The sequence below is a fragment of the Pelophylax lessonae genome (assembly GCF_965119305.1).
Source record: "Pelophylax lessonae genome assembly, chromosome: 2".
Classification (NCBI taxonomy): domain Eukaryota; kingdom Metazoa; phylum Chordata; class Amphibia; order Anura; family Ranidae; genus Pelophylax; species Pelophylax lessonae.
In genome coordinates this window covers 304,422,230-304,445,303 of record NC_138769.1, presented here as the reverse complement: position 1 = coordinate 304,445,303, position 23,074 = coordinate 304,422,230, and the positions used below count along the sequence as shown (strand labels likewise).

Below are 23,074 nucleotides of genomic sequence, written 5' to 3'. Positions count from 1 at the left end.
CTTCTGGAAAATCAATTGGTATTTTCTGTATTTGCTAACAATACTCTTAGCCCGAAAAAAAAAAGAAAAGTAACAGAACCAGCACATCTAAGGATTGGAAAGCTGCAATATATTAAATTTTTGTGCTTCCGTTTAGTTATTCTACAAGTACAAAGATATTAGGGACTTAAAACATAATGGATTCATCAATGAACATACTAATAGCAGTTGAAAAGGAGGACAGTATAAAACAGAAACATAAAGAAGTGCTAACAGGATGTTGGAAATCAATAATAAGCACAGAAAACATACAGTAATTGAAGGGAAAACAATGTATCCCGAAAATAAGTAATTGGAAGCAACAGAAGGTGATAAAATGAAGAGATCAAGCAAAGGGTGAAAACATGAAAAGATCAACTACAGGGAAGACAAGGTGCATGACCTATTGTTCTAAAAGCCCCTAAAATCCACCTTTTATTGGACTGAGATTATTAAAAAACTAAAGGGCCGTACATATGGGCTGAATATTGGGTGGCGTCGGCCGGTTCAATAGAAACCGGCCGTCATTCAGCTCGTATGTGCAGGCAGTCCAACAGAAGCTGGTCATTCAGTCGGCTTCTGTCAAAGGGGCATGACAGAAAAAGGTCTGCTGATCGACATCTGATCAGCACTCTCAGCCAATGACTGAGAGCGCTGACCGTTGAGTTCTGGCAGGGGGGTCGCTGTATCAACATTGCACAGTTAGTACATTGGCTCCTCCTAAACTCTTCAGTTTTTTTTCCTTCAGCCTGCTGGGTTGAATGAAAAAAAAAACAACAGTATGTACTAAGCTTAAAAAATTTTTTAAAGGCCATTATTCATGGTAATGTCAGGACTGTGTATTACAGATAGACTGGCGGCACACTTCTTTGATTGTTGTTGTAGATGTATGAAAGGGTGCTTTAGGCTATAAGTTGAGGGTGAACCTGAATCTAATTAGGCAGAAGTGGACCAAGTATTGTAAATTATCAATGTACACCAAAATGGTATGTACATTTTTTGTAGATGTTCTATTTAAAGCACTGATTTTTCTTATATTTTTGGGGGACACAATTACTAAGATGTCTGTGTTTTTTGGGATTGTACACCTGCTGTAGTCATTATATGAAGATTCTACACTGCCTCCTGAACTTTTTTTATTTTAGATAATGGAAAAATGCAACAGGACTCACTGTAACCTCCAAAGACGAGAAGGGTATGGAAGACAGATTTTGCTGTTGGAGGGTCCAACACATACAGTATACAATGTCAGAGCCTGTTTAAACCCACCAGGCTCTACTTAAATATATCTTTTTTGGGTGGACTGACCCTTTAATGCCAGTATGTAAAACTGTATCTTTGTGGACCAGATATGGTCCCCTAAATTCTTGCTTGTGACTCCCAGTGATATCGGAAAACCTTCTGTTCTTCAGGTATTACTTTAGTAATTTTTCATCAAAATATTTCAGGAAATGTATTATAGTCCTTTTTAATGGGATACAATATTGTACATTGTAGTTGTTACTCTAATGTTAATCAACAAAGAACTATAATTCTTTGTTCTTTAATTATGTAGGTGTGGTCATCAATAGACAGAATATAGACATAATATGTCCCTTTATTGATACCACTCAATTTGGATTAATGTTTCATTCAAGTTTGATATGCCTGCCTTTGTACACATATTTCCATAGTCATAATAGTTTGTCCAATGGCATAAAAATTAATAAATACAGATAGATATAAAAATAATTGTTGCACAATGAATGTTGAATGTAATTGCAGCAAAATGCAAGGTTCACATCAGGCATCCACTCACATTTCAATTTACCACATGTAAAAAAAAAAACCTGTTGGAAAAAGTTTGAAAATATACTTACCTTACAATTGGCTACTCCAGAAACTTTGCAAAGCCATTGAAGAGGTGTGGACCAACATTCCACAGGTCACAATCACCAACCTGATCAACTCTATGCCAAGGACATGTGCTGCACTGCAGGAAGCAAATGGTGGTCGCACCAGATACTGACTGGTTTTCGGACCCCTCTTGGACCCCCCAATACAGTAAAACCGCACATTTTAGAGTGGCCTTTTAATGTGGCCAGCCTAAGGCACACCTTTGCAATAATCATGCTGTCTAATCAGCATCTTGATATGCCACACCTGTGAGGTGGATGGATTATCTCGGCAAAGGAGAAGTGCTCACTAAAGTGGGGTACACACTAGTAGAAAATCTGCCGAAAATTCCCCTCCGAGGTAAAATCGTACAATTTTCTGCTAGTGTGTACACAACTTTCAGCATCTGCATTGGTAACATCAAGGTCCTTCTGGCAAGATCTCAAGCTTACATGTAGGCAGTTGCAGCTAGCAAGTCTGCCACTAGAATGGTTTCTGGCTACAGCAGACAGTGTCATTAGGTGCTAGGCCCCTGTTGAGGTGGGGGCTAGAGCGGGTTGCAAAAGGCCTTGCTGGCCAGGCCAAGAGTCCCTGAGTTAGGCTATTCACCTGGAGGGTCCAAGGAGAAGTGTACCTATGGAGTAGATACATACAGAGAACCCAGTCATGAGAGTACTAATGACCCCGGGTGGAAGGAGAGATTGTTCGAGGGAGATGGCTGCATGAAGTGCTGCATGTGCTTTCACATGTGACTGCTGCAGACCATCAAATAAATGTGATTGACTATGTTTTTCTGAGTGACTCCGTAATGTATGTCAAGGTGAAGGGGCTATTATTATGGCATTTCCTGGGTGCCATCAGTAAAGTTCAGCAACTCTATTCATGTGTGGACATTCCTTCCTTGGGGTATAAATGTCAATGACCAGGAATGTCATGTGGAGGGCTCTGGCATGAAGTGGGGCACAATATGGTAGAGGGTTTGGCCTCAGCAGGAGGGACAGTATTGTAGCAAAGAGGGGAGCAGGGTAGGAACACACTGACACCATTATTAGCCAATAGGAAAGTGCCTGTTACATGCTGAGTACCCCAAATCCAACGTGGTGGTGGAGCATATATTCATGCGATTATACTAAGCATTCCCTGGGATCTTGCTGAAAGGATCATGACTTGACTTTCTCTAGTGCAGAAGCTGCCAGTAGGGTACAGTGAATATGTTTTCTAACTTTTGGGTGACTGCTGTTTAGCTCAAGACAGCAACACTAAAACTGTCCCTCACTGGCCCAAATAACCAGAAAACAAGTAGACACAATTAGAAAATACTCAACACACTTTTAATTTTGACAAACTCATGTCCACGGCAGCCATTCATTTACAAACCACCCAGAACACATTAAAGCGAATAAATTATGACACGATAAAGGAACAATTATCATTGTCATTCCAGTTCTGTGTAGTCTATTCCAAAGAACCATTTGCTTTCAGACATTTTTAACATATCTTCCCTCCCCTCCAAAAAAAAAAAAAATTGTAATATATAGCAGCTTATCAGTCCTTAGATGTGGCTGCTTTCATTTTTTGTTTTTTTTCAGGATTGTGTTGCTTAATTTTATCTGGCAACTCTGGGAATAACATTTTGTCCTATGATTGCTCCTGTAGGGATTGGGAACCATGAATAATGTCTACCTATGTTTATATCACCATTACATAGGGGTGATGGAGTAGTTTAAAGAATAGAGAGAAAGCTCTTTGTGCTTTTTTAATCTCACAGGAAGTGACAAGGAAACTGCACTTCTGGAAAATCAATTGGTATTTTCTGTATTTGCTAACAATATTAGCCCGAAAAAAAAGAAAACTAACAGAACCACCACATCTAAGGAGTGAAAAGCTGCAATATATTACATTTTTGTGCTTGGGATTAGTTATTCTAAAAGTACCAAGAAATTAGGGACTTAAAACATAATGGGCATCAATGAACATACTAATAGCAGTTGAAAAGGTGGCTACTTAAAGTGCTGCATATGTTTTCGCATGTGACTGCTGCAGACTGTTGACTAAATGTGATTGACTATGTTTTATTGAGTGACTCCAGAATGTATGTCAATATGATGGGACTATTATGCCATTTCCTGGGTACTCAGTAAAGTTCAGCAACTCAATTCATGCGTTGACATTCCTTCCTTGGGGTATAAATGTCAATGACCAGGATTGTCATGTGGATGACTTGACTTTCTCTAGTGCAGAAGCTGCCAGTAGAATACAGTGAATATGTTTTCTAACTTTTTCCCCAAAAGCATGTTTTTTTACAGCTATCATGCAGAAATTTGAAATTAAAGGGAGGTATGGTGTAAAGATTACAACTTGCATTTTAGTTTAAAACTAAACTAAATGCAACACAAATGTAAACTAAATGCAACACAAATGCAAACTGAATCTCCTTTTTACCGTGCTTAACACTTAGCTTTCAGTTGGGTTGAATAAGCAATTTATTTATTATAAATCATTATCGCCAAAAATACACTTCATTATTTGAAGTCCTATAAACATAAAAAAAATGGTTTATGCCCATTTTTTTATGGTTAAGGTACACTGCCAGCTAAAAATAAATTAGGCAGCCTTAATACACCTTAACACACAATAACATGTTGCCTTATTGCTTGTGTGTTAATGCAATGCACACATACTTTATCGTGGCTTACAACAAATTTCTAAAATTGAAAAACGTTTTTATTTATTACTGAATTGCTATTGAGGATTAATATTTACAATTATGAAAGAGATTAAAAAAAAATCACTTTACAGAAATCATCAACCCCAAAGGTTTTAACATTATTGTTTTCATTCTAACAATATGTATAAATGTGATCTTCTCCAAGAAAACACGAACCTTTCAAAATAACAATGTACCTACATTTTGCATCTGTATGTATCATAATTCATACATTTTTGCAACTGCACTAAACTAGCAAATTTATTTTTAGTGAAAAGGTAGCATTTAGTAACATCCTCCAATGGAGAAGTAAGAAATAAAGCAAGATGTACATGGTAAGTCTGAGAACCAACAATAACATTTGTAAAGAAAGTAACAAGCCAGGCCAAACTCATCTGCACCACATTGTACTGTGTTTTTTTTAGTGGCACAACAGTTTCTTATCTCAACATTTCTGCAAGCTTTTCCTCGTAATATTTGGCATTTTCCTCTAAATCTTCCCACGGTATAAAGACTCCTTGCTCGCCTTGTTGCTCAACATGCCCTTCTTCATCAAGTATGATGTCAGGCTCCACAAAATTTTGCCATACGTGCAAGTAGTCGGAACTTTTCATCATCCGAAGCTTACAGCCTGCAGAGGTGATGCCTCGCAGTGCCCCACGGATTTCTGATTCTTCCCACTGGAAGAGCCGTGCAAAAACCAAGTGAAGTTTCAAAGTTTTGTTACGTCGTAGGCACCGAGCGATGGAGGCAGCACAGTTGACACAGGGGCTGGATGACACATAACAGGTTACGGCAACTGGACTTGAGGAGATGTATTGTGGTAGGACATTGGTGAAGAACGCCTCCTCTGCATGGGCAGAGACATGTTCATCCTCTAAGTACCCATGGAAAATCTGACCTTCTCCTCGTTCCACAGTGTAGCACAGAAGAGTTTTATTTCGTCCAGAACTGTACTCCACATTCTTAAACTGGAACATAAAGGAAGAGGCAGGGATGCGACTCCTATAGATAGAAATCAGACACAGTTATTATAGGTTTCTAAAATTCATCTATTATTAAAAACATATAAAATATTGAAAACATTTTTTTTTTTTCATTTTAGATAGGTGTGGGAAAGATTTTATATTTTTTGGAAATATTTCTTTCTTTCTATAAGCTCAGAGTTATTTTCCCTAATTTTTTGCCTTTGCGATGGCTATAGAAGAAATGGACAGAAAATAAAAACAAAAACTTATTTTTGTTTTTTCTGTGTCCATGTAGGAGAAATTACTGTCCCCATCTTCACGTTCATGCATTAATACTGTGCACAAGACTGGAGAACTCACTTATGAAAAATATTGATAAGATAGAAAGAGTCCAGAGGCGGAAAATAAAAACGGTCAAAGCCTGAGGGATAAAATATATCAGAAGAGACTGGAGAAACCCAACATGTACAGTCTTAATAAAAGAAGGGGAAGGGACAACATGACTGAAACCTTCAAAAACAGTATATTAAGGGTTTGAATAAGGTTTAGGACAGTAGTATTTTTCGTATGCCCCAAAAATTTTGGGCCCCTCTGTTGACTTGATGGAACCCAGGGAAATATAAAGTAGGTAGGAGTGGGGGTGTGGTCTAGAAAAATCAATTTATTCTTTTAGCCAGAAATGAACAATAAAGCTGTCCCAGGCCCCCTGTTTAGCTAATGGGGCTTGGCCCCAGTACAACAGGACCAGTTGTACTGCCTTATCAGTGGCCCGGAGTATCAGTACTCGCCCAAATGCTCCCAATACTGAAACTGATGCTTTGCAATGTGATTTGCATCAATACGAAATGAATAGGTGCAAATCGCACTGCAAATAATCGCATGCGATTTGAACAAGAATGTGTTGCGATGTGTGTGTGCGCCTGTGTGTGTGTGCGTGTGTGTGTGTAGAAAAGGATTAAAGCGCCATCTAGTGGGCAGTTTAGAACTCAAAGTACATATCTGGTAGTAAATCAGGGCCGAGATGTAGAGGCAGTCCGCCCCCTAACTGACATCACTTCCGCCCTATAGCCACGGGGTCCACTGGAACTTTTCCTCCAGCCCTCTGATCACCTCCAGCAAACCTGATTTTCTACCAGATATGTACTGTGAGTTTTAACTGACTAGATGGCACTTTAATCCCTTTCTATACACACACAAGGACAGGATTGGTGGGGGAAATCTCCTGCGATTCAGACAGGAATCGCACTGCATTACTGTTTAAATTGCAAATGAGTCTTTGCAGTGCGATTTGCGCCAATGTTTTGGGGATTGACTTCAAATTGCACCGCAAAGTATCAGTACTCGGTATCGGTGAATACTTGACCAAAAGTATCAGTACTCGTACTCGCCAATAAAAAAAACGGTATTGATGCAATCCTAGTTATTATTATATTGTTTTATGGGAAGAGTAGTGGATGCTTGGAACAGACTTCCAGCACAGAAAGTGAGCCAGAGAGTGGATTTAAACATACTTGTTAAAATCGAAGATCTACACTAAAAACACAATCAAATCAAAAGTAAAATAGTCTTGAAAAACTGCTTGGTCTCTATGTTTCTGTATCCAATAGGGATGCAGATGACAGTAAAACATTTTAGCTTTAAGGCGGACCTTCAGTCATTTATTTTCATCTTTCTATCTATTAAATGTTCTGCCCTTGCTGTTTTAACTTTGGATAGTAAAACATTTTTTTTCTGCCAGTAAATACCTTACATAGCCCACTTCCTCTTTCTTGTCTGGTAATTTGCCTAGGCTTATGACATCATGCACAGCTCTCTCTCTCACTCTCGTGAGAGTTTGCCAGCAAGGGAGGAGGAATGAGTCAAAGGAGAGCTGCAGAGCTGGAGGAGGGTGGAGATAACAGGAGACTGCAGGGATCCAGGAGTATTCATCAAAAGAGGAGAAATGTGCAGGCAAGCAGTGGTGTGAGTGTGTCTGTATATATATATATATATATATATATATATATTATATATGTGTGTGTGGGGGGGGGGGTGTCTGTCTGTATATATGTGTATGTGTGTCTGTGGAAATCCAGGAAGTGAACAGGCAGCAGCTTCAGCTGCCCACAGTTAAAATGGCTGTAGCCAGACTTGGTGGAGGCAGATTTCTGCAGCATATTTGGCAAGTACAGAATCACCGTATATATATAATATAACATGCAAAGTGGTTGGGAGGAAGCTTCAGAATGGTAAATATGTTTTTATTACAAATTATGTGAGCAGTTCCTCTTTAATCATTTCTAGCTACCCAAAATGTAATAAAAAGTTTTGTCTGGATTTTGGCTTTACTGCATGCCAACCAGCCGCCGTATAACTAAGTTATACGGCGGCAGGCCAGCAGGTTCCCGCGAATCGCCGTACCTGTACGGCGGTCCGCTGAGGCGATCCTGGGGGTACGCGCCCACTCGCCGGGGGAACCGATCCATGGGGTCGGCAGCCGCAATTACTCCCCATGAAAAGAGAATGTTTTTATCTTTGGAATCAATGCAGAGCTCCTGTGTTCCTCCAATTTAGGAACACAGGTCTCTGTATTGATTTTACAAGCCCACCCCACTCACAGATAGAAAACACCCCCTAGGCTCACACTTAACTCTTTCATCACCCCTGGGTTAACTTTCCCTTCCCTGCCAGTGTCATTAGTACAGTAACAGTGCATATTTTTAACACTGATTACTGTAGTAATGTCACTGCCCCCCCCAAAAGTGCCTAAAATGTCAGTTAGAGGTTCGATCTGTCCGCAGCAATGTCGCAGTCCCGCTAAAAATTGCTGATCGCCACCATTACTAGTAAAAAAATTTAATATGACATAAATCATTCCCCTAGCTTGTAGAGGCGATAACTTTTGCTCAAACCAATCAAAATACACTTATTGGGATTTTTCACCAAAAATATGTAGCAGAATACAAATTGGCCTAAAAAAATGAAAAAAATAGATTTTTTATTTTTTTTGTGAATGTTATATAGCAGAAAGAGAAATTTTTTTTTAATTTTTTTTCAGAATTATCGCTCTTTTTTGGTTTATAGCGCAAAAAATAAAAAATGCACAGGTGATCAAATACCACCAAAAGAAAGCTCTATTTATGGGTAAAAAAAAAAAAGACATAAATTGTATTTGGTTACAGCATCAAATGATCGTGCAATTGTTCATTAATGTAACGCAGTGCCTGAATCGCAAAAAATGGCCTGGTCATTAAAGGGGAAAATTTTCCGGTCCAGAAGTGGATAAAATGTAACTACAGACATAGTAAGCTGCGTCAATGCTATTGCACCAAGCAGCACAGGGAACCCAGTAGTACTGTGTGAAGGCATAATGATGTATTTAGGCAACTGTAGCATATGGCAACTAATTTTGTAAACGGTATGCAAGCAATGTGCAAGCTGAATTTTTAGCTGTTGTACTAGAAAGGCATATTTCTCATTAGTAGCACAGCCTTTAAGATAGAAGTTTAGCTCTGTTGCCCTGTCATGTACATTTATGACCCTGTATAATAATTAGGATGTCTATAGCATAGCACAGAAGTTAAAGCCTGCAAATTCCGATAAAGGGATCACATTCACCATTGTTGACTCCACCTGTCACTGTCACCATACAGAGGAAAGGACAAGTTCCTTGCATAGGGGTAACAGAAATTCTTCCTTTACATGTTCCATACAGCTTTCTGTATTGTATTCCCTACAGAAGCATTACCATTCATCAGATCTTTCTTCCATACGTTACCGTGTGTACTTGATGATACAATTCATGATATGCTTGCATTTGTATCATACTGGAGAGGGATGAATGCATCCCATGTGCAATAGTTTCTTTCTATGGAAGTGTTGCCATGTTAGAGATAACAAAATGTATTCCCTTTTGCCTATGTGATTGTGATGCCCTGCAAAAAGCATCTGTCACCGTAACCTCTCGGTGTCACAGAAATGTTGAAGGTATTTTTAGCTTTGCTCTAGGCTTCTCCTATCATCTGTCATCGCTATATTAATCCAGAATATCTCACAGCAGAAACAGGAGTCGCCAAATGTATTGTCAGAGATTTCAGCATGGTTACTGTTTAGGTTGGGGGTAGGGATTGCAGCAGACAATACCTAAGACTGGTCATATGCTCTGCTATTATTAGGCAATAAGACCAATTTGGGCATCATTGCAAAAATTGGACCATTTTTGGAATGTGACATCGTGACCATTCAAAACTCAAACTCCGTCAAAGACATTGTGTAGCCTGTTGTAATAAATCTTTTCTAATTGAAGTTCGTGTATTGCAATCGGTTTGCATGAGTCAGGAACAGCAGTAAGAAATGGTGGCTTTAGGAAGAGGAAAATTGTGTAGTTAAAAACTTGTAAAACAGAGAACAAAAAGCAATCAGATTCGAATCCTTTCCTTATTTCAGTATACAAAGAAACAAGTTCCAGTCAAAACTCAAATCAATTTACTGTTTCTTTAGCACATTTCAACATTAATCAGGATACAGCAGGCTGACAAAATTAACAACATTCCAAGAATGTTGTTGCAGTGAATAAGATACACTATATCAGGGCCGATCCTGGGCTGGTGCAAGGGGTGCACCGCACCCAGGCGCCTCCAAACTGCTGAAAAGGGGGGCGCCGGGCTAAGCTGCCTCCATAGTGATTGGCAGCAGGCAGTGTGGCTCCTTCGTTCAACCTGTGGCTGTGTGTGTGTGCCCCATTCTCCAGTGAGCAGTCCCCCCCCCCCTACAGGAATGGGAGAGGCTGCATCTGCACTGCCTTCTCCCGCCCCCCTCTCTCTCTCCCTGTGCCCGCCCACACACTCAGTACAGCCCATGCTGCTGTAAGTGAAAGAGATGTGTGGGCGGGAAAGTTTACCTCAGGCAGCCGGCAGCTACATGGTGACCTGAGTGAGTAACTGTGACTGGACATACTCCTCCCTACCCTGTCCCTGTCTCCCCCCCTCCTCTGTCCCTGTCTCCCCCCTCCTCTGTCCCTGTCTCCCCCCTCCTCTGTCCCCGTCTCCCCCCCTCCTCTGTCCCCGTCTCCCCCCCCCTCTGTCTCTGTCTCCCCCCCCCTCTGTCCCTGTCTCCCCCCCTGTCCCTGTCTCCCCCCTCCTCTGTCCCTGTCTCCCCCCTCCTCTGTCCCTGCCCCCCTCCTCTGTCCCTGCCCCCCCCTCCTCTGTCCCTGTCTCCCCCATCTCCTCTGTCCCTGTCTACCTCCCCCTCTGTCCCTGTCACCTCCTGTCTCCCCATGTCACCCCCCTCACTCTCCCTGTCGTCACCCCTCTGTCCCTGTCATCACCCCTCCCCCTCTGTCCCTGTCATCACCCCTCCCCCTCTGTCCCTGTGGTCACCCCTCCCCCTCTATCCCTGTCGTCACCCCTCCCCCTCTGTCCCTGTGGTCACCCCTCCCCCTCTGTCCCTGTCGTCACCCCTCCCCCTCTGTCCCTGTTGTCACCCCACCACTCTGTCCCCCCCTCTCTCACTCTTCCGTGTCACCCCCTCTCTCACTCTTCCGTGTCACCCCCTCTCTCACTCTTCTGTGTCACTCCCCTCTCTCACTCTTCTGTGTCACCCCCCTCTCTCACTCTTCTGTGTCCCCCCCTCTCTCACTCTTCCGTGTCACCCCTCTCTCACTCTTCTGTGTCACCCCCCTCTCACTCTTCTGTGTCACCCCCCCTCTCTCACTCTTCTGTGTCACCCCTCTCTCGCTCTTCTGTGTCACCCCTCTCTCACTCTTCTGTGTCCCCCCCTCTCTCACTCTTCTGTGTCACCCCCCCCTCTCACTCTTCCGTGTCACCCCCCCCCCCTCTCTCCCCCTTTCTGTCACCCCCTTTCCCTCTTTCTGTCACCCCCCCTTTCCCTCTCTCTCTCTGTCACCCCCTTTCTCTGTCAACCCCCCCCCCTTTTCTCTCTCTGTCAAATCCCCTCTCTCTTTTGAATCTCTCTCTCTCTCTCTCTTTTTTTTTTTTTTTTCTCTGTCTTTTTTCGCTCTCTTTTTTTTTTCTCTCTCTTTCTTGACAATACCCCACAGGTTCTCTTTTCTGTTCAAAAGTTTAATATTGTGAAGTTCATATTTATGTTCCAAGATTTTTGTGCTACAACTATTTGATTTACATGCACTTTACAGAATTGTCAGTAAATTAAACATTTATTTTGACTTGTCAAAGCTGTTGACTAAGCCCCCGTTCACACTGGGGCGACGCTACTTCGCACCGCGACCTCCGAGGTCGCGGTGCGAGCAGCGCGCCGCGACCTCTGAGCGGCCGCCACGGACTTCATAACATTGAAGTCTATGGCGGTCGCCTCCTGGTCGCCCCAAAGAAGCTCCGGACCCTTTTTCTGAGTCGGAGCGACTTGTGTCGCTCCTATCAGAACAGGTCCGCAGCTTCCCTATGGGAGACGACCTGCAGCGACCTGTGAGGCGACCAGGTCGCCTCACAGGTCGCCCCAGTGCGAACGGGGGCTAAATGATTGTCCAAGCATTAAGATTACAAACAGTGGTAGGGCTTAAAGATGGAGAGGTGGAGTTGTTGCCATAAAACAGTTTAAAGGGGAGGAGTTAGTAAGATGACCACGCCCACGTGGGGGCGCCAAAAATATTTCTGCACCCAGGCGCCTGTGACCCCAGGATCGGCCCTGCACTATATTACCAAAAGTATTGGGACTCCTGCCTTTACACGCACATGAAATGTAATGGCATCCCAGTCTTAGTCTGTAGGGTTCAATATTGAGTTGGCCCACCCTTTGCAGCTATAACAGCTTCTACTCCTCAGGGAAGGCTGTCCACATAGTTTGTCTAGGGTAGTGATGGCGAACCTTGACACCCCAGATGTTTTGGAACTACATTTCCCATGATGCTCATGCACTCTGCAGTGTAGTTGAGCATCATGGGAAAAGTTGTCTCAAAACATCTGGGGTGCCAAGGTTCGCCATCACTGGTCTATGGGAATGTTTGACCTATCTTTCAGAAGCACATTTTTGATGTCAGGCACTAATGTTGGACTAGAAGGCCTGGCTCGCAGTCTCTGCTCTAATTCATCCCAAAGGTGTTCTATCGGGTTGAGGACAGGACTCTTGCAGGCCAGTCAAGTTCTTCCTCCCAAAACTCGCTCATCCATGTCTTTATGGACCTTGCTTTGTGCACTGGTCCAAACCATTTGGCGGAGGAAGAAATATGGTGTTGGGTTGTTTATCAGGGGGTGGGCTTGGCCCTTTAGTTCCAGTGAAAGGAAATTTTACGGCAACTGCATATCAAGACATTTTGGACAAATTCATGCCCCCAACTTTGTGGGAACAGTTTGGGGATGGCTCCTTCCTGTTCCAACATGACTGTGCACCAGTGCACAAAGCAAGGTCTATAAAGACATGGATGAGCAAGTTTGGGGTGGAGGAATTTGACTGGCCTGCACAGAGTCCTGACCTCAAACCGATAGAACATCTTTGGGATGAATTAGAGCGAGACTGCGAGACAGGCCTTCTTGTCCAACATCAGTGCCTGACCTCACAAATGCACTTCTGGAAGAATGGTCAAACATTCCCAGAAGAATTGAAGCTGTTATAGCTGCAAAGGGTGGGACAACTCAATATTGAACCCTGCGGACTAAGGCTGGGATGCCAGTGTATATTCAATCAAGCCACTACAACAGGGGCAGTCAGGGGGGCACCTACAGAGGTACTTCCACCTTTAAAATTTGTGAATGTGTCCAATTCAGCCACATTATGATATCATTATTATTCAGGATTTATAAAGCCTCAGCAGTTTGTGCAAGTTGTACTATTTTAAGAAACCATACAGTTACAAAACATTTCAAGACAAGATGGTAACGAAGGCCCAGCTTATGAAGATAAAAAATAAAAGTCAAGGGCAAGTGATGTAAAAGGTAATAACTGTGAGGGGATGAGTTGGTGGAGAAAGTAAAAGTTTACTTGTTACGTAGAGGCGGTATAGGCTTCCCTAACGAGTTTTCAAGAATTGCCTAAAGGCATACAGAGTAGGAGATAGCTGGACAGTTTGGAGGGGGTTCTTGAAAATGGGAGATGCTCTGGAGAAGTCCTGGAGATGAGCATATTATGAGGTGATGAGGGAACTAGAGAACAGGAGTCTTGGGGAAAGTGAAAAGTAAGGTTTGGGTGGAATTTTGGGACAAGGCTGGTGATGTAGTTGTGAATGGTTTTGTATGTTGTTGTTTGTATTTTGAATTCTATTTGTTGGGTGAGCAGGAGCCAGTGAAGGGATTGCCAGAAAGGGGAGGCAGACAATGAACAGTTGGTAAGGCGGATGAGTTTAGTAGTCGCTTTTCGCGAGGCAGGCCACCAAGGAAACATTTGCAATGGATGAAGAGATGAAGACAACTGGATGTAAGGCTGAAAGGAGAGGTCAAAGTCCAGTATTACACCTAAAATGGGGGGGGGGGGGCTAACAATTGGGCTGTTGAAGCCAGGGGAGGGGACATAGTAGAGAGGAAATATTATGAGCTTAGTTTTAGAAAGATTGAGTTTTAGGAAGCGGTGGGATATGTCTGTTAGTAAATTAGTGATACACAACAGACAAAAGAATGAGCCAAGGAGTAGAGAGATAGTTTTGGATGTCATCAGCATAGATATGGTAGTGGAAACCATGGAAATTTATCGACTATTCAAGAGAGGAGATGTAGATACGTTGTAGATAATAGAAGTGGTTCAAGGACAGAGTCTGGAAGATCCCTACAGAAAGAGGAAGAGGATAGGAGAAAGAGTTGGTTGGTGACACCTAAGGAGGGATTCGATAGGTAGGAGAAGAACCAGAAAAAAGCAAAGTCTTGGAGAACAAGGGAGTGCAGCTTTTTCAGGGGGAGTGGGTGATGAACTGTATCAAAGATATGAGTGTGGAGTTGTGTTTATTGGTTTTAGCAGTTAGTAAGTTGTTAATGTCTTTTAGTAGGGCAGATTCTATGGAGTGCTGAAGGCAAAATCAATATTGCAAGGCGTCAAGAAGGTTGGTAGTAGCTCAGATGGTTGCATCAGTGGTATCCTCAAAGTAAAACTAAAGGCAAAACGTTTTGTATCATTTTGGATAGAGTATCAGATGGTTAACTGCCAGATTTTTTCCACCATCTGTGTCCCATTGCAGAGATATCCCTTCACTTTCTGTCCCATAGCCAAAAAGGAAGTGAGAAGAAATCCCTGCAAATTAAGGGAATTCCTCAGGGACCCCCAGGTCACCAGAACTAGAGTCCCCCATTGGAAGATATCCCCTCTATGACTTTGCTGGGCACAACCCAAAATTTTGGATTTTCTTTTGCTTTCATTTTCAATAATAATGGTGAACAGGGCAAATCTCATTAATGGGGGCAAAGACAACAATAAAAAATAACAGGGGTTTTAATTCCTCTCCACTCAGTCCAAAAACAAAAATAAAAGCTGTGCCTTTAGTTATACTTTAAAGGAGATGCTTTTTAATTTGTTAACAAATAAAGAAAAATCATTACAGTACTGAATCTGTAAAAGTATAGGATGAATATATTATTTCTTTAAAGCCCAATACTCAAAAAATAGTTTCAGTTTCTGACTCTGCTTGTACTTGTCACCCAGCATCATATGTAACATTTCAGGTAACAAATGTTAATGAATAAATTTAGCACTAAATAGCAAGTGAGGTTGAGCTATATAACTGAGAAAACCCTTACAAAATTTTTCAAAAATTGTTGTTTTAGGACTGCTGTTTTACTATCCACCAGTGGCGGCTGGTGCATATGGGGCACCGCCCCCCCCCCATTTATGCGTCCGGCCCCCTAATCTACATGCGGGGCTCCAGACACAGTTCAATGGGGCTTTTTTTTTTTAAACCATGTTTTTAGAGCCAGAGGCTCTCACAGCCAAAAAAAAAAAAGGGTGGGCTTGGGGCGCAGAGCCTGGTGTGGTCTGGGGGGGTGTATGTTGCGGTTCGTCTGACGCCCCCCCCCCCCCCCTTCCGGCCCATGGAGCACCAGCTGCCACTGCTATCCACCATAAAGATCAGGTAGTAAACATCCAGGTGTTTTCAACTTTAGGAATAGGACTGGTTAAACGGATCTACCATGGTAGGTGGCTTGGGTTTTATTTCAGTATTAGTATAATGATAGTTTGCTTAAAATGCCCTTAAGTTCACAACTTTTATCCAAACTGGTATGTGACAAATGTATGAGAGAACATAAAAAATGAACTTATTAATAATTTTATGAACAAAATGATTTCTATGATGCAACAGTATAAAAAACGCTTTGCAAACAAACATTTATGTCACCATCCTGATTTTAGAAAATGCTGTCTTTTAAAGTGATTGTAAACGATCACCTTGTAAACAACCTATTCATTTTAAATTAGAAATGAAAGGCAAAACATTTGTGTATAGATAGAAAAACATTATAAATACTCTTTTTCCCTTTTTATAAGTGATCACATTCCCTCTTTTCTAAGCTGCATAGGAGCTGGGGGAGGAGAAAGAGCAGTACACTGATATTCCCAGCGAAAGGCAATGCAAGGGGATGGGGGGATCAGGACAAGCCTGATCATTGGAGGAGAGCAGGCTGCGTTCTCAGCATAGTTAGAGAACTGACCATTCTGTGCTCTCAAGCCTAGTGTGGTTAGTTTTTAATAGGAAAGCAGAGGGACTGGCAGGAACACCAAAAACAAAAGAGAAGAGGATACTTTTTTATACAAGTACCTGGTGCAGCAGGCCCATATCAGGAATATGAAGTGTTGGGTTTACATATTCTTTAGCAATAGGTTCATGACAGCTGGCTCTGACTTACAGCTATCCAGTGTTTTTCTCACTATTACATGGGTTACTGAGGGTATTAAACTGAAGAAATAAAAATAGACACGTAACAGGGCTATATTGTTTGCTGAGCAGCTGTGGCTGTGATTAACTGGAGAGGAGGTCATTGCTGTCTCTACTCTGGGAACAGTAAAAAACAGGTCAGTTTTTTTGCAGAAGAAATGTATTGCTAGATGTCCCATTAAAGACAACAACATGTGTTTTACAGGCTTTAGAGAACTAAGGCAGGTACATATTAAAGTTTCTTTAGCCATCAGTTTACAGCACAGATGTAGCCTAATATTATAGAACTATTTAGGCCTAACTAGCCTGTATTTGTGCTGAAACCAGTGGCTCTGGATGCACAGTTGGCCTAATGCCCCGTACACACGTGCAGATTGTCGGCCGAAAAGATTCGGCCGCCGAACGATCGTCCGATTTTCGGCTTGTTAGTATGATGCTTCCGACAGCCGACAGCGCACTTTCGGCCGAACAGAATCTGTCGTGCAAGCATTAAAATTTTTGTATGCCGACACCAGAACGGCCGATTGTTTGCCAGTCAGTACAGAATTCGGCCGACAGACAGCAGATTTGCAAGACTGGGCATGCTCAGAGAAGAAAAAACACACGGAAAGTTAACCATGCAGTCGGCTGTAGTCGGCGGACAACATTTGTGTGCAGTCTTTTGCACTTTTCAGCGGACATGACAGCCCGGGGACAAAAGACGGCCGATCGGTCGGCCGACGATCGGTACGTGTGTACGAGGCATAAGAGTATGTTGGGATGATTTGCATGGCTCTGACCATTATCCCAGATTAAGGAAATAAAACCCATTATTTTTTTAAACAAAAAAATAAAAAGTATGATGTGAAAATTCAAAAAATTGTGAAACACTCCCAAAATATGGATGTGAAACAATCTTTGATACGAAGTAGATATCCACCATGTGCATAAGTGATCATCCAGTGATTTAATCCAGCTCAGTTATGCAATAACCAGGGATATGCAAATAAACAGCGAATGCAATAACATTACACCCGCTGTTGTGAAAACAAAACCACCGTCCGTGAGCCTCCACCAGCATATACACTCACCGGAAATTAAATGGAAGTGAGCCTTAATCAACTCATATGGAGTGGGGGTCTTCCCAACTTCTCTTATCAATTAGATGACAAGAGGCCTCAGGCTGAGTTGCCTGGTGAAACCCAAGCATTTGAAAAGCAGTCGGAAGCACCTAGAGCAAACAAGAATCATACCTGTAGTAGTCGGTAGTGGGTAACTCGGTGACGGTGTGAGGATTGGATTTAGCGTGTGGTGGGACGTGGTTACGTTAGATATTGCAGACAGGTGGGAGGAGGGGCAGCCAGTACAACTCCAGCTTGTTGTGACGGAGAAGCCGGACAAGGAAGAGGGTGATCGGGGCCCGACCGACCCCACCGCCGCCAGCATGCCGCTCTTTAGCTCTTCGAGCAGTATGGCACTCTTGTGGGCTCCCGTTGGTGAGCTTTTTTTTATACAACTTAAGTGCTCTCCTGATTCATTTCTCCATCTAATTGGTAAGACCCCCCACTCCCTATGAGTTGATTAAGGCTTACTTCCATTTCATCTCTGAGGAGTGTATATGCTGGTGGAGGCTCACAAACGGTAGTTTTGTTTTTCCAACACCCAGGTGGAATGTTATTGTGGTCTAAGGCTCTTTATTTACATATCCCCGGTTACTGCATAATTGAGCTGGATTGAATCACTGGATGATCATTTATGCGCATGGTGGATACCTACTTCTTATCAAGGACTGTTTTCACATCCTTATTTTGTTGGGATTTTCCCTTATTTTTTGGACTTATGATGGAAATATGAAATTCAGATGCTAATCCCCACCTATCTGTCAAACAGTATTGTCCTTGTTTTAGATACTCACCTGCTCAACAGATCCAAAGCTGTCCTGCTGCGATCTGCTGATCAGGTGCAGCAGCCTGGGTTCCATGCCGCCATCTTGGTCCTCCTCAGCCATTGGAAACTGGCAGCCTCTTCTGAGTTCAGGCAGCCAGTCTCTGATGACCTGAGCCAGCTCCACCCACTGGCCGCTGTGAGTCCCTACTCCTGCAGCCTTTCGGGATATGTAACATGGTATCCCAGGAGGCTGACTGAGCAGAGACATTATTATTATTATTATTATTCAGGATTTCTATAGCGCCAGCAGTTTACGCAGCGCTTTACAATGTTAGAGGGAGACAATACAGTTACAATACAATAAAGTACAAGAGGATTAAGAGGGCCCTGCTCAGAAGAGCCTACAATCTAATGGGGTGGGGCATGTCACTTTTGGCTGGTACAGAATGGCAGCAGGGCTGGGCAAAAATAATAATAATAAAAAAAAAGTAAAAACAGACAAAACAAATGTAAAAAAAAAAGTGATAATTTATATTGCCAATGGGGGGCAGGGTACAGGGATGAAGGGGATTAAGGTAAGAAAGAAAGTTCTATTGTGCCTCAATCTTTTAATCAGCATGTTGAAAACAAAATCCCATACCATGCAGTTGAAAATACATGAATTAATTAATACATTAGTATATACATAACTATTGTCTCTTTAGAATAACACAGTAAGCACTCTAAGCAGTATATCATCAATACTGTATACACCCCTTATAAATGACAAACATATATTTGGCCCATTAATAAGATTCTGGTTCTGATTCAAAAAGTAGAGCAAATAACCGTAAACTATTCCAAAAGCTACCAATAAAATTCCCTGTTTCATTCTTCTCCATGTTAGCAAATTATAGCAAAGATATTACTGGCTATGTTTTCTTTGTTTCAGCCCCTGTTACTCTTTACGAACATGAAATTTGTCTACCACCCGATTGACAAGCAGGGAAATGTCATCTCATTTTAAAATTGAATAATATTACTAAAAATGAAAAATATCATGAGATCAAAATACTTGCTTAGCTAACCTTGGTCCTTTAACATTTACCATATTAACTGAACAGTTATCAAAATTACATACAGTTTTCATGTACCTTCTATATTAGGGAAGTGTCATTGTACCAAAAATGATGGAATATGATTGTGAAAAAATGTCCCAAAGTAAATTCCCTGAACCTCAACTGACGGTTCAAACATATCTCATGAAAACGTCTACAAGATTAATGAGCTTGCCAACATCAAACCCTCTTTAAATGAAATCTCTAATATTAAAGTACCATCATAAAATATATGTAATAAGTTCCTAAAATATATCAAAAAGATATTCTAATAAAAACTGATAGCATCTCATAAAACTTGGTGTTATAGACAACATAAGTGCAAGTACATGCTTAACAGTTAAATAGCTTAAGCTATTACTTATATATAGTGACATTTATTTTAGTTTTATCAGTGGTGACACAGCAATGTAAAGTCAATAGTAACTTACCCTTCCACCACCTCGAAAGGTGGCAGTTCTTCTTGTTCTTCCTTTTTTTTTTCACCATTTGCTTCTTTGCCATTTCCACCATTTTGAGAGGGCTCTTCTGGAGCTGCGACAGGTTCTGATTTGTTCTGTTTCAGGGACATGTTAATTTTTTATTCTAGGATTTTTAAATTAAAGAACAGAAAAGGGAACGTATCATGGGAGAGGCAAGCAGCAGAAAGGATCTAGGGAGGCTTGCTGTAAACTGATAGAGACAGGGGTGGGCTAATAGAGGAGATGGATGGAGAGCTGTCTTATCCAGATTCTAAATATGGCACTGGGGAGTGACAGTGACAGGGTGACCTCTGTGAAATGGACATCCCCACTCCTTAACACTCACTTATCCCCTCATTGCCTGTGAACTGCAGCTATAGAAACAGAGGTAAATCAACTTTATTTCCTATCAGGAGTGACAGAAAGTGCATAGCTACTCAATTTAAGCAAATCGACAGGTGCAGGATCTAGAGGAACAGTTGTTGGTTCAAGAAAAACACAGTTGTCCTCTACAAACTGCATCATGCAGTTGTGTTGATTACTTCTAGAAAACTATTGTTGTAAAGCTTACACTTTAAAAAGAGAAACTAAAGTGAACATTCTAGCACTAAGCACCTGATTACATTTCATCTTCTTCAAGATCCTATTATTAAATGTGGGTGTTAATGGCGGTCACAAATGCTTCAGTTTTATCAACCATAAACAATTCAATAGCCATAACTTACCTTCGGATTCATTTAAATGGCATTATTTTAAATGGAGTCAATGGGCCAGGGTGGAAATGTTTTTGCTCATGAATACCACCATAATTTCAATGGATCAGATTATGTGATTAAAATAGAGATACAATCGATAAATTACAATCATAATGGTGGACAAACATGCTTCCATAAAGGATTCATTTCTTTTCTGATCAATTTCTTCTAATAGGAATAATTGATCTATAGTCAGCAGACTATAGAATCAATCTACCATACGCTGGAAAGTGGATTTAGATAGTTAAAATAGGATAATAACTTATCAATCGCATTTTTTTTTCTTGCCATGTAATAATGAACAAAGTATCTCAGTGCTGCCAGTTATAGCAAAATGATCTATAATATTATACCCTGGTTGATTGACGTGATCGAATCCGATCAAAATTGAGGCTAAAGGCGAAAATCTGTAGGGAAAATTAGTACGATGACCGATCTGCCAATTTTCGGATTGTTAGTATGGTGCTTTTCGACAGCCGACTCCGACTTTACAGCTGAAAAAATCCTGATGTGCAGGCTATATAATTTTTATCGTCCGTCAAAACAACGTCCGATTTTCGGCTCATTAGTACAGATTTCAACTGAAAAAAATCTTAAGAGCAAGACTAGGCATGCTCAGAGACGAAAGAACACATACAAAGCAATCCAACACATGACATCACTTCTGAAGTAGAATTCTGTCGTACGGGAAAATTCGTATGAAAATAACCTCTTCACTTTCTACATCAGACTAGCATGCCACAAAAAATGGACGACAGATCGTTCGATAATCTGATTGTGTGTACGGGGCTTAAGGCTGGGTTCACATATATGCAAATTAGATGCGGGTTTCTCTGCATCCAGTTCGCATGACAGGCAAGTGTGACTGGCTCTCAATGGAGCCGTTCACACAGGTCCAGGTCGGCCGCGGTCAGATTGCAGAAGGGTCCTATGTGTCTTTGAGTCTGGTTCATGTGCCAAGTCAGGCAAAAATTTGAACCTGAATCGCACCTGAACCAGTGAACAGACACACACCGGACCCCAGGCCTGAACCCGCAGCTGCGCATATGTGAACCTGGCCTAAATCAAACGGAAAAGGCAAGTCATTGCTAATCAATTGTTTTTGGATTCAATAATTTTGATGGTATCGCACATGAACCGGATAAAAAATCAAATTGTTTATGGCTACTATAAGTTGCGATCATATCTTAACTATTGAAATCCACTTTACCATATGTTGCATATCGATTGAAAAAGTTATCAACTATGGTTTGATTATTCCTATCAGAAGAGATAAATCGGAAAATAAATTGATCGCTTTCAAGGCAATTATGGCCACCAAAAGGTCAACCTAGATATTGCCATGAGCTGACTTTGATAATGTGAGCAAATTTAATGTTATGTGGATGTTCTGGGTTTTCATTTTATATCATTAGTAATCATGTGCTCAGTAGCAATGGGCCACACTTAATTAATAGAATACATAAGAATTTAGTTGGCTACATGCACAAGAACAGACAGTATTTATAGTAAATAGGTACATGTAAAGGATTCAGAAAAAAGAGCAAGTTCCCAGAAAATTGTGAAGATGCTTCAAATAATAAGCAATAGAAACTAGGATGGATTTGTAACATATTCTAGAGTACTATGCACATAGAAGATACATTCCGAGATTCTTGTCAGCTGAAAGCAGACATTGGTATAATTTAATCCCGGTAGTGAAAGATGTTTACATTCCAGTAGTGAATAATGCTTAGATTCAGAAGGTAATTAGCAAAAAAAACAAGCGTATCCCTTATCCCTTATCCCTAGCTTTTATCCCTTGTGCTGAATAAAAAAAAAAATCAAAGATTTCTTCAGAAGCACGCTCACTATAGGTAAACAGCCAATATAACCTAAATTTAAAGTGGAGTTCCACCCATTTTTAATAACTTGGATTACATAGATGTATGTAATCCCCTTTAAAACTTTTACCAATGGAAACTTTTTTTTTTTTTTTTTTGCTAGTAAATACCTTATTTTCTTCTTTATTCATGCTCTCCTCACTTCTGGGTCCGGCCGCCGATCGGCGATTACATCATTCGGCGATTCGCAGGGGGTGCTGGGATGTATCTCATGGCATGAAATCTCGCATTATTACACAGGAGTCCTGAGCTGTACTGTTTGTATTAAGGCCGTGCTCTGCCCCGCCTCCACCCCGCCTCCTCTCAGTGAGCTGTACCGTATGTATTGGATTGAGGCCATGCTCTGCCCCACCTCCCCCCCGCCTCCTCTCAGTGGGCTCAGTGAGGATATAATGCTTTCAGTCCACGCTCACTGAGAGGAGGCGGGGCAGAGGCGGGGCAGAGCACGGCCTCAATACAAACAGTACAGCTCAGGACTCCTGTGTAATAATGCGAGATTTCATGCCATAAGATACATCCCAGCACCCCCTGCGAATCGCCGAATGACGTAATCGCCGATCGGCGGCCAGACCCGGAAGTGAGGAGAGGACAAATAAAGAAGAAAATAAGGTATTTACTAGCAAAAAAAAAAGTTTCCATT

The 23,074-nt window shown here is 41.6% G+C and overlaps 1 protein-coding gene across 1 annotated transcript; it reads right to left on the bottom strand.

The window, feature by feature from the left end:
• Positions 1 to 4,622: 4,622 nt before the first annotated feature.
• On the bottom strand, positions 4,623 to 19,944 carry APOBEC2 (apolipoprotein B mRNA editing enzyme catalytic subunit 2). Its single transcript, XM_082248511.1, has 2 exons — positions 19,767 to 19,944; positions 4,623 to 5,605 (listed from the first exon to the last, which is right to left on the bottom strand). Exons 1-2 carry the CDS (start codon positions 19,904 to 19,906, stop codon positions 5,041 to 5,043), a joined length of 705 nt encoding a protein of 234 aa, XP_082104637.1. The 5' UTR covers positions 19,907 to 19,944; the 3' UTR covers positions 4,623 to 5,040.
• Positions 19,945 to 23,074: the final 3,130 nt, after the last annotated feature.